The sequence below is a fragment of the Pseudochaenichthys georgianus genome, chromosome 6 (genome assembly GCF_902827115.2).
Source record: "Pseudochaenichthys georgianus chromosome 6, fPseGeo1.2, whole genome shotgun sequence".
NCBI lineage: Eukaryota > Metazoa > Chordata > Actinopteri > Perciformes > Channichthyidae > Pseudochaenichthys > Pseudochaenichthys georgianus.
This window is the reverse complement of record NC_047508.1, coordinates 38863372-38876171: the sequence shown is the minus strand read 5'-3', so window position 1 is coordinate 38876171 and position 12800 is coordinate 38863372. Positions and strand designations below refer to the sequence as shown.

The following is a 12800-nucleotide window of genomic DNA, read 5'->3' as shown; positions in this document are numbered from 1 at the left end:
TCATCTTCACCGTCCATAAATCTCTCTACTTAGTGCCTTCAAGCCTCATTTATCAATAACGAAGTATGGCATTTACGATGAATCTTCTTTATTTGTAATGAGAGGAATTGTTAATACCATTTGAAATGAATTCTTCGTAGAGCAGTAAAACTAAAATGTCACATGTGAGATCCACTTTGTTTTTATGTGGCGATTTACGGGTGATTTAGGAGGATTTGTGGAATAGTCTCTCAGGTATGCACAGAATAAGTGAGCGGTAGTGTGCTTTTGAAAATACATTTGAATTTGAATTTAAATGATCATAATCTGATATATTTGGAGTTAAAATATAAGGACAAGATTAACTACAAGGTAATGATAACACAATGTTTTCACACAAATTACAATGACCTTGTTATATTTACTGTCACAGAATAATTTCCCCTTAAAAAGGCTTTTGATTCAATAAAAATAACTGTTGGTTTATCATGTATGCTGCTTTGGATTGATTTCAAGAATAACATGTGTGTCTTTTTGTCACAATACATGTCTTTAAATCATTGCTTGATTCTGATTCTAATTAGAACCAACAGCACAAGTAGTTAATGCTTTAAATTCATTGTAAAAAGTCATTGTAAATAACATATTTCTAAGCGCAAGTCAGCATTGTGCAGCAGCTTTTACCTCCTTGGTGTGAGAACCAGGATCATTTGAAAGCTAACACATCAGAAAGGCATTAACATATGTATTTCTATATGCACTGAACAGTGTGTGTCTGCTTTGGTGTGTGTGCGCACCTGGTTGAGGTAGTGGTATTCCTCAGGTTTGAGCAGGTGGAAGGACTTCCTCTCCTCTTCACTGGCTCCGGCCAACAGGTAGTAGAAAACATGGTAGTTCCTATACACACACACACACACACACACACACACACACACACACACACACACACACACACACACACACACACACACACACACACACACACACACACACACACAACAAGTTAGAGGGTATAATTCTACAGCACGAAACCCCTGCCGTTATTGATTTCTTGAATCATTTTAAATTCCATCGGAGGTGAAGTGAGGACGGCAGCTTTCACGTCTCCTCGTTCCGCTGAAACGGCGCCTCAGGGAGAACACTCTGTTCAAAGATGTGTGTAAGAGCACGGTGCAAACCATCTGTTTTCCGCCTGTTCCGCAGCTAAATCCTGTAGCATTTAACAAATAAGTCACACCTTTCAACCCCACACGCTCACGTTTCCACTCAGACAAAGCGGCAGTGTGTTGTGTGGGCTGCAGGTCAGGAGATGAGCTTCTGTGACAAATGCTGAGAAGTCATTTGATTACATCTGGAAACAAGCTGCTTCTCTGCACAGGGACGCGTAGAGTCTGATGGAGTGGTGGAAAGTTAGAAAGCCCCGAGCGGATATTAAAGAATCCCGATCTGTAATTGGTGGATGAGGAGAAGGATGATTTTAATTAAAAACTAAGATGTAGTACGAGTAGAGCTTACATTTTAATACAATACTAAATATTATATATTCCCTGGCATTTTTCAGGCGAAACTTTGATTCCTTTTCAACATCCTTCCTTTGGATCCACTTTTTCATATACAGTCACATTGTACTTTTTGTCATTTGGATTCTTTGTGTATTTTATTATGTCGTTGATTATTTACGCACATACATCTAATGATGTCTAGTCTCCGTTTCCCTTCGATTTGTATTCGTTTGGTTTTTATTTGTGCTTACTAAGGATAGAGAGGGTCATATGACACGAGTATAATTCTGATATTAGGCTTTATAAATGATTAATTCATGATTTTCATCACCGTCATTGCTCCTGCTGTTATTTCAGCTACCAGGACATCTGCCCTCTTGAAGATGCTACGATCAGGGCTGCCTTAATGCACGGGCTGACCTGGGCTAAAGCCCAGGGGCCTACGGAGATCAGGGGCCTATCATGAGCCAATACATTTTTTTTTCTTTTTTTAAATTATTAAAAAAAAAACATTTAAATAAACAAAGTCTTGGCTTTCAGAATATTAAACTTGTTTCGGCAAATTCAGATGATAAATACAACGTTGAAGCTTGTAACGGCATAATTACAAGCGGAGAACGGAGTAACTTGACGTCACAGCAGGCACAACAACAGCCGCTGTTTCTCGTGAGTGTTTTCCCCGGGAAACAAACACAATACACACAAACGCAAAAATACACAAACACACACACTCGCGAGTTTCCCCCAGACCAGTAATCCAAACGGAAATATCTTCCCTCCGTAGTATTATGATCATTTGCTCCGCTAATCAATCAGATCGATGGATTCCAGAGATTTTTCTCAAACATGATGACTCCGAAACAGTCAGTGGGCACCACTTAACAGCCAATCAGAATGAGAATATGTTTCACATGTGACTTATTCAAATTGCGAGTGATTGAGTGACAGATGAAGGTTGTTTAGAAGAAAAAGTGTGAGAGTGGCGCTCGGGAAAGGAAATTGTTGAGGGAAAAGGAGTTTGGAGACAAGCAGCTATTACAAAACATGTCGAAGCTTGCAGGTTATTTTAAACCTGTAAGCCAGGATGAGGAGGAAGGACAGATGAGTTCTGTACCAAGCGGCAGCGGGGCCTCGGAGCCAAGTAGGCCGTCTGGTTCTGATAGCGATGGAGTAGCGGGAGAGGAAAAACAGACAGGAGGGACATTGGAGGAGATGGAGAGGACGACGAGGACTTGCTACGTGGTGGGGAGCCAACGGCAACCGGACAAATACACGAGGGAGGCCCGATACGTCACTCATCTGGAGGAGAGGACCAGGCGCGCGTAGAGCAGAGTGGAGAAGTGCGATCACAGAGCCTGCCGAGGCTATACATGACTTTCATTTGTTGTTTAAATAGGGGGCCTACAAAACCATCAGCCCCAGGGCCTGATGGCAGGTTAAGGCGGGCCTGGCTACGATGTGCTTTCTTTCTGTGTAAACTTCAAACCTTTCTCAAAATAATACATTGAATCATCCTTAAGAAGTAACTCTTGATAAACATAATTCCAACAAACACTGAATAAGCTTCTAAAATAGTTCCCTCGCTGGCGGCCGATCTGAAGTCCCAGCAGTAAACAGGAATGCTGACATGTGCAGATCAGGTTTCTTAATGATTACAGTGTTTTCAGGGCAAAGGGGACTCGTTGTTTCCCCGAACACATCCATTACTGACATGGATACAAAACCTAAACCACTGCCCTTGACCCCAAAAAAGATTTGTGCTGACCCGCCAAAGGGCTCGACTCCAGGCTGAGTTTATATAACCATCAGCAGAGCCATGCTAGCTGTTTCCCACTGCTTCCATTCTTTGTGCTAAGCTAAGCTAGCTGCTGCTGCTGCTGCTGGTGGTCACTATCTGTTTTCAAATCGCTTCTTAAAACCCATCTCTTCTCCTTGGCGTATTGACATCTTTTAGATTGTTGCTTTTGAATTGTCTATTGTTTTTACTTGTTTTATGGTGTGTGAGCTGTGCTGTGTGATTTGTTTGTTAATTTGACTGTACAGCACTTTGGTCTGGAGGTTTTCAAGCTGTATTGAATTGTATTGTATTGTTAATGATCCTCAGTGACACACACACAAGTCACTTTTCTGCCCATCTCCGCTGCTACTGCACTGAAACTGTACTTTGAACTTTTTAGATATATTATTAAAGGTGGGGTAGGTAAGTTTGAGAAACCGGCTCGAGATCGCTAGAATTAAAATCTGCCACTTCCTCACAGAGCCCCTCCTCCAACACACACGAACGCGCACATGACCGATGAGGGCACGAGATAAGTTTGTGCCCCGATGGCAGGCTGACAGGCAGGTAGGCCATCCAATCCGTTGTACTTTTTACAGTATTACGGCTTCTACAGATGAATTTTATGGATTTTTTGTCAAAGCACTTCAGATATTCATTGCTATCGGGATGTTAAGAGCATTCCATGGAATATAACAAAAAGTGTATCTCGAGCCGGTTTCTGAAACTTACCTACCCCACCTTTAACATTTTAAATGGCATACCCCGTTTATCTCTAGGCCCTTTTTGATTTGTTTTATGTATACATGTCACACTGTGGGAAACGATATCTCGAGATTTCTGGATGTATAACACATGTAGTAATTTTGACAATAAAGCTGACTTTGACAGAAGTATACACAATATATTAAAAATAAAACATACCACTTATATATTCAGACAGAACCACACTTTGCTGACAGCCTTTTATTGAACCAATCAGCATCAAAGTTGAGAGCCATAAAGCCTCACAGCGTTACTGGAAAGCGCAGCTCGTTTTTATTTTCCTCCTCTAAAGGTCGAACAGAGGCAACCTGTCATGATGCGGGAGTTTTAAGATTGCATTTCATCATCAGTCCGTCTTCTCCCCCACCTCTGTGCTTCGTCTGGGGGGGTCCCGTCTTCAGTTTCTACCCTCTATCAATATGGCTGCCAGGGCCTGTCATCAGCATGAAACGGAGACCCCGGTCCAATCAGGGTGAGAGGGATTAGATGACCGGCGGAGGCCTTTACAATGTTTCTGTTCCTTCTTGTTGAAAAACATTACGCTGGTGGGATTTGAGGGTCTTTTTCTGTTTGTTTCTACTGTTGAATGATACGGAGGCAGACCCAGACCCAGTATGTGGTCCGAGAGAATAACCATTCTTTTAGGGATGTGGGTACAGGTGGCGATTCCTATGTGTGTATGTATAGGTGTGTGCTGCATTAGAGGATGTGCAGAAAACAAAACAAGAAGTGAGAGCAGACAGAGAAACTGAACACGTGGAAAAGATGAAATCACAAAAGGAGTTTCTCATTCTCCAAAATAGTTCTGCTGTGTAATTAAATGACTGATCTCAAAGGGACACGTGATAGTTTGCAGTGTTAACTTACGAAGGAGAGAGCAGAGGCGTATCTCAGATGGCCACCTGATATACTGTATGTGCTCAGCTCGAAGAGGAAGTGAAGGCTATTTCAGTATTATGTTTCTGAGATACATCCGTGAAGAGATATGGATTTGACATATTATTTCTCAACAAGAAGGAATATGACTCAATGTTTCTGTCCTTCTCTCTTATTATCTATAGCAGGGGTGTCAAACTCAAGGCCCGGGGGCCAAATGCGGCCCGCGACTTCATTTTATGTGGCCCCACAAGAGCTTGCAAAAAATATTATATGTTTATTATACGGTTACATGCCACTTTACAGAAGCATGTTGCCCATGAACTACATGTCCCACAATGCATCTCAAATTAGACTTTTTTCTCAGAATTAGATTTTTTTTTTTAAAAGTTACTTTTTATTTCAAAATGTCATTTCTTTTTAAATCATTGTAACATGCGCACTGAAGAGACTTGCACTTATTTGCCCTAGACTTCTGCTTTCAGACGTAGTTAATTATGAAGTTATTACCCTATCCGATAATAATCCAATGCAGAGGCAATCATGTAATCCAATACATTATTTTATATATTAAATATTTATATATGTATTTTGATATAGTCTTAAAGTTACAACTGGCCCTTTGAGTGCAACCATAATGCTGATTTGGCCCGTGATGAAATTGAGTTTGACACCCCTGCTCTATAGCCAGGGTTAGGGTTATATATTAGAGATGTTTAATGGAAAGAAATGTGTATTCACAAAGGAAGTTTATGGTTTAAACAGATGTTCATGGTAATGTGACGTTAAGAAGATTAGATTGCAGGGTACGACAAAAGACAAGAGAGTGCATATAATATATTTGTAGTTACAAACTACACACACAAATAACAAAAAAGAAGGAGTGAAGTTTGGGACAAAATCTCCCGATGAGAGTATGTCAGAAAACTCAAACTAAACTGAGCACGGTAACAACATGTCAACAGAACATCTGTCAGATGTCTCTACGTGATGAAATGGTCAGAGCACAGATGTATTCAGATATCTCCTCCTCTTCCTCTTTTCAGTCAAACCCGCTCACCTCTCATTGTGCTCCTGGTACACCAGACGAGATTTCTCCAGCAGGTATTTCTCCACATAGGCCCTGAAGATAAAACACACGGACAGGGACATTAAAGTTAAAGAGCCGAGTGAGAAAACAAAGCTGCTGCAGCGGTGAGACTGAAATCTGCTGATCATAAGGAAACAACATGCGGGGCATACGGTTGGGTTGGAGACTTGTGTGATTAAAATAGATATTAAGAAGCGAGGAAACTGCAGAGAGGACAACTTAAAACAAATCCAGAGGGAATATTAGGTGTCTAATTCAATGCATATTAAATAATTTGCTCAAATAGTTGACTAACAATCCCTAAGTATCACTTAAAAAGAGTGAAATCACTGTTTATAAGTGATTAAATGTTACCAGTCCGTCACAAAGTATTTGTACATGTATGAGTAATGCATTACACAGACTGATGTGTGTGTGTGTGTGTGTGTGTGTGTGTGTGTGTGTGTGTGTGTGTGTGTGTGTGTGTGTGTGTGTGTGTGTGTGTGTGTGTGTGTGTGTGTGTGTGTGTGTGTGGTGCGCGCGTGTGTGTGTGTGTGTGTGTGTGTGTGTGTGTGTGTGTGTGTGTGTGTGTGTGTGTGTGTGTGTGTGTGTGTGTGTGTGTGTGTGTGTGTGTGTGTGTGTGTGTGTGTGAGTGTGTGTCGTCTCACCCTCTGACAGTGCCACTCTCCTGGTAGTTGACCTGGATGAACTTTCCGAAGCGGCTGGAGTTGTTGTTGTGTGCGGTCTTAGCGTTTCCAAAGGCCTGAGGAGAAGTCATGGACACAAATCAGCATGTAGACAGGAATATATGTGTGTGTTCATCTCATTTCATTTAACTGGCAAATCAGAAACATGCAGACTTGTCTAAAGCAGAAGGAGGAAACAGGTCGTCAGGGTCTTAAAAATACTGCATTTCTACAGAGAACTCTTTATGATGGGAACTGAACTCTGATGCAAAGTGAAAAAATATGTTACAAGTAGGAGAAAAAGCTACCAATCATAGAACTGTATTGGAGGTCATGAGGCTCAGAAAGGAAGGGGCCGACATGAGACACACACACACACACACACACACACACACACACGTCAAGCATGAACTAAACTGCCAAATTCCTATAAAGGCAAACACACGGCCGAGCTGAAAACAGACACAGCCTCTGCTCGTGGGAGTGTGTATGGGCACCTCTGCAAACACACTCACACACACACACACACACCACACACACACACACACACACACACACACACACACACACAGAAAAACACACTCACAGGGAGTCCATCATTAGAGGCCCCTGGAGGACTCATTCAGGTTGTTATGAGGTGTCTCAAGGGCTCAGTGGAGCTGGTAAGGGGAGAGGAGAGGAGAGGAGAGGAGAGGAGAGGAGAGGAGAGGAGAGGAGAGGAAATGGAAGGAAAGGAAAGGAAAGTAGAGGAGACAAGGAGAGAAAGGGATATGAAATGACAAGGATAGGAAAAAATGAGGAGAGGAAAGGAAAGGAATGGAAAAACAAGGATAGGAAAGAAAAAGAGAGGAGATGAGAAATGGAGAGAAGGGGAGAGGAGAAAAGGAGAATAGGAAAGAAGAGGAGAGGGAACAAGGACAGAAGTGGAGAAAACAAGGAGAGGTGAAAAACAAGAGTAGTATTAAGAGGGGAGGGGTTACAGGAGAAGAAGAAAGGAGACGAGAGGAACAAGGAAAGGAATCAATAACAAAACTCAACAGAAGATAGAGAGAACATAACAAATTGAAAAAACAGATGAAACAACGGAAAGAAAAAGGGAAAGACAAAATAAACGGAGCATGAAGACAGAGTGACGCATTGATGAGAAGAACAAACAAGATGAAAGGAATGGAAATGAGAACGGGATGGACGATCAAAAACAAATGATAAATCAGATTAGGAAAATAAGATGATAGGAAAGGAAGGAATCAAACATGTGAAGATGAGGAGAGAGACCGGAACATGAGGAAGAAAGCAGGCGAGACTTTAGAGAAACATGTTTTCATATTTCAGCTCCACCGTTTCAGGGCGGAGATTTCAGGCTGATGCAACGAGTAGTTTGGAGCTATGATAAATGACTAAATCGGAAACAGCAGAGAAAGGGGGAGAAGGAGGGAGAGACGGAGGGAGAAGTGGGCGTCAGATCATTGATTGTGGCTGCCGGGTGAATACTCCCGCTCTGGAGTAACACGCTTTATGAAAAGATCAATCCTGCCGCACCTGATCCAGGCTTTGATCTCTGTGAGGATTCATTTACAATCTCCCCAAAGCCGCCGACCTGACACGCATTCAAACACTCAATCAGGGCGAAGAACCAGGACGGGAGCGAGAGATACAACTGGTTCATCTTTTCCGTGTTTCTGGTTCATTACACTGACACACTGAACATCCATCTTTCGCTGGGTAGCGAGATCTCCCACGATTCCCTTCAATCCAAAATGAAAATCGAAACTGCTATTTACGTGATAATAACAGAGCTTTCATGCTTAATAATCCTCGGAATACGAGAGCCCTTTTGTGGCAAAAATGTTTCCACTTTTGAGTTGAGGAGGAATCTCCACTTCCTGAGATGATTGAGTGAAATGAGCAGCGGTTGAAATGGAAACTGTCAATGACAATTAAACCGCTGCTGGGAAAACACATGCAGCGGGAAGACGCATGTGCTGTGGAGCTCATAGTACGCATGCGCATGTGTGTGTGTGTGTGTGTGTGTGTGTGTGTGTGTGTGTGTGTGTGTGTGTGTGTGTGTGTGTGTGTGTGTGTGTGTGTGTGTGTGTGTGTGTGTGTGTGTGTGTGTGTGTGTGTGTGTGTGTGTGTGTGTGTGTGTGTGTGTGTGTGTGTGTGTGTGTGTGTGTGTGTGTGTGTGTGTGTGTGTGTGTGTGTGTGTGTGTGTGTGTGTGTGTGTGTGTGTGTGCTGACAGAGATTAATGAGCAAGGTGGCAGTGTCTGGATGATTTACTGAACTTCTGCTTCATGGTCAACGCCTGCTGTGACCGCAGCACAGGAAAACACACACTGTGAATCGGTGATTACTTGTTTGTGCGTGTGTTTGCATGTGTGCGTGTGTGCGTGTGTGTGTGTGTGTGTGTGAACATGTGTGTGTGCCATATGAGAACAGAGAGAAAGAGACAAAGAGAAAAGAGGGTACACAAGAAAGAAAGTGGGAAAGTTTAAAAACAAAACGGAAAGCTAATTTCCTTGAGGTTTCTGCATGTTTAAAAAATAATGCACAATATAAATACAGCACATTTTCTTTCACCTCAGTACACTTTAATGTAAGGCAATAAAGTCCTTGTATATTATAATATATATATATAATCATTTGATAAGTAGGAGATTTTTACTTCAGTACAGCCGCCACTAAATCTCTGCAGTGGGGTTTGGCGGCATGGCAGCGTCGATATTAAGGTAAACACTGGGAATAAATAATATCCAGCTGATAGAGTCATGCAGCAAGTATTCAGATCTTCTTTTCTGAAGCATATTGTTTCCTGCGTTCCCTGAAGCATACCATTATTACCAGATGTCGGCTTATTTGCAACAAAGCGTGCATGTTTAGAAAATACTGCTGAAAACATTATTTTGATTCTATTTTCAACACAAACGTACAGAAACGTGAATTTATTTCCCCAAAACTAACAATATTTAACACATTGCATGGCTTTGTTTGGATCTTGGTCTAAATGAATGACAGAGCAAACTGTGACTTCAGGTTTGATCTCTTTAAAGAACGACATCATGCCTTGAGGAAATCATCCGAGAACAAGCAGAGCTGACTGGATCCATGTCCTGCCCCCAAAGACTTAAATGTCTTTTTAATTTGAAATACAACGTGACTAAATGCTAACTGAATCAACCCCAGCCTGTGGTGCCATATGCAGTCCAGAAATAACCGACTTAAGTGTTAAAACAGATCGCTACATCGTCCACTTACATAAATCAAAGATACAGCGCTTAGTCGGCCATATGTTAGATTTTATATTGAAGCGAATGTGCTGACCCCAAGGGCTTAATTCTGCTCTGACTGAGTGTGTGTGAATGTACAGTGTGTGTGTGTGTGTGTGTGTGTGTGTGTGTGTGTGTGTGTGTGTGTGTGTGTGTGTGTGTGTGTGTGTGTGTGTGTGTGTGTGTGTGTGTGTGTGTGTGTGTGTGTGTGTGTGTGTGTGTGTGTGTGTGTGTGTGTGTGTGTGTGTGTGTGTGTGTGTGTGTGTGTGTGTGTGTGTGTGTGTGTGTGTGTCTAAGTCCGTACTAACAGTATGCTAATGTATGCCCATGGCCATGTGGGCTCTTCCACGCTGTCACTTTACATTAGCCAGTCGTTTCCTCCGGCGCTGCAGAGAAGCTCAGAGGAAGCAGGCCGTGGTGCTGCTGCTATTTTTAATACAGGATTTAGCATGTTAAATGTTAAGGGGACACACTGGGAGCTAGCTTTTCTAATTAGCATGTCAAGACCTTTTTCAAAGCAAAGGAAGCTCAAATACTAATTCTCATAACCCTAATGCTCTCTCCCACTCTTTCTTTTTTTTGTCTTCTTCTGCAGTCGAGCCGCAGTGTTTCACTAAACACTCTCAAAGACCATTTGGTGACCTAGATTTTGAAAACAAGTGGAGACGTGCCAAAACCACTGCTTGGCTAGCTTCCATTAGCTCGCTTCTACTATGTAGGGCTGAGTGTTTGGAATAATTGATGCTGGCTGCAGTGCGCCGCTCAGCAGGCGATGCTGACGTCTTGTTTCAGCAGACTGAGTATCCAGGTCAGAGCGAGTGACTTTATTTCTAGCTTTCCAATGCATGTTACGTCTCGATATGACTCTTTTTCAATTTCCACTAGGGATAGTACCTTGTAGTGAGTCCTTTTTCTGGTATCACCTCAGACAAGGTTCAAAGGAGCTCAAGCAATACTAGAATGTGACGTTTAAACATTACGTAGCACTGCTAACTGTAAACATATAATCCAGAGAATCAATGGTTTGCAATATTTCCTAAAAGAAACTGTGCACAGTGGGGTTTCAATTTGCTTTGCCAGGTATAAGGGAAACTATCTGATATTTCATATCACCAACCACCACCCAAATGGGAGGTGACAGCCTGCTTGACATTAGTATAAACACACCAGTGGCGAACCGTCAGGGCCTTCAAGGTATTCAGAGAACACCCTGGAACACTCAGATAAAACAAACAAAAAATCGATTTAATTATATAAATAAAATGTATATAAAATGAATAAATGAGAATGGTATCCGTGTTGTTGATCTGTAATATTACAGTGTTACGTTGATTTGTGTGTCAACGTAAACTGAAATGCGTAATGCTCTACGCATTTCAGTTGTTTTGTGTTAGAAAAGAAAGCAACCAATCAGATCTCGTTCTGGGTCTCTGGGTAGAATATCCTTCAACAAGGTATTCTACATCCTTGATCGAATGCCCTGGCCGTTGCACTGAATGAGAGCGTACGTTTGGACTGACAGTTTGATCAACCAATCATATATTGATTTGTAGCCAATGGGCGTGTTCTTTCAGAGTTCCCCTCGGTTCCAGGGTATTCTAGAAGGCCCGCTAGTTAACTGGCTCCTCGAGACAGAGGATCTAGATGAATTCTTTCACACACACATACGGGTATTGGGCCGAGGGCGACACCGTACATCCGGTATCCGCCATTTCACGCGAGGTGCAAGCAGAATATCATAGTCTATGGCCTTAATCAATATCTAGTCAACTCTAAAATACCACATATATGCAATGGCATGATAATATTATTGTGACAAGTGGGGTATTCACCTGGTGTTTCCAGAAATTAGACGAAGGCCACTGTCGTTTTTCCATACATCTTCATCTGTCTGTAAGGGCAATCCGACAACCCACACAGCTCTAGTTTACGCTGGTAATGACCGAGAGCACACCCCTCAAGTCCAGAGATGTAATCCGAAGACATGCAGCGATTTCTTCGGTCGTTAATTCAGAAAAAAAACCTAGTGCGCTCTGCTTGGCTACGTTAGCTAGCTGTTTATATTTGCACCTCCAGGATATTTGCACCTCCAGGAAAATGGCGTATTTATATATATATATATGGCGCGTGTTGCATTGTGGGTAGCTCGTGACGTCACTGTGTGTGAAAGAATGCGACAAATTCATGCCGTTTTATTGTTTTTAACGTTGAAATGACAAGTGCGACAGGTGAAGATGAAGTTGTTGCGGAATTGTTGTGAGTACCCTTTTCAAGACGACAATTCAGTGGAAAGACGGACATTATAACGCCGGGGGGCGGCGCGCGGGGGGAGTGTGTGTCTACAGAAGGTCCAGTTGTGAGACACGGTTCGCCACTGAAACACACTATAACAATCTGAAAGCATTGGCCTTGAGATGTACTTGATGCAGAGACGTATTTGTGTTTGGAAAGCGGAGAAAAGGTTTTTGTTTTTATTCTGCAGATTCACTCTGACAAGCCAAACTAGAAACTCCGCTCTGCATCCAGCCTGTGGGTTTACACAGCAGCAGATACACAGTCTGTCCTCTGAGTGTCAGTCAGGCTTATAGCACACGCTGAAAAACGGTGTTACAGATACAGTAAATACCATCGCTTACATAGACTCAGGCTTGGTGGGAGACACTAACCCCATTTTCTGCTTCATTAAACAACTATTACATGACAGGAGAAGACAGGACAAGTTAAACTGTGATTACACTTAAACAGTGAGACGTGCCAAACTGTGCTTTTGACAGCTTCATCAGCGGCAAAACGGGAATATGGCGGCGAGAAAAACCTCATACACTCAGACTGGAGTTCTCAAGAAACGTGACTTTAACTAGGGCTCTGTGCAAACAAATGTG

At 42.4% G+C, this 12800-nt stretch overlaps 1 protein-coding gene across 1 annotated transcript in view; it reads right to left on the bottom strand.

Annotated features, from left to right (window-relative positions):
* LOC117447554 (unconventional myosin-IXAa-like) overlaps positions 1-12800 on the bottom strand; it is a 171935-nt gene that overhangs the window by 80333 nt on the left and 78802 nt on the right. The window contains 3 exon segments of the mRNA XM_034084284.2: positions 777-876; positions 5960-6022; positions 6637-6731. Coding sequence (XP_033940175.2) covers positions 777-876; positions 5960-6022; positions 6637-6731 — 258 coding nt within the window.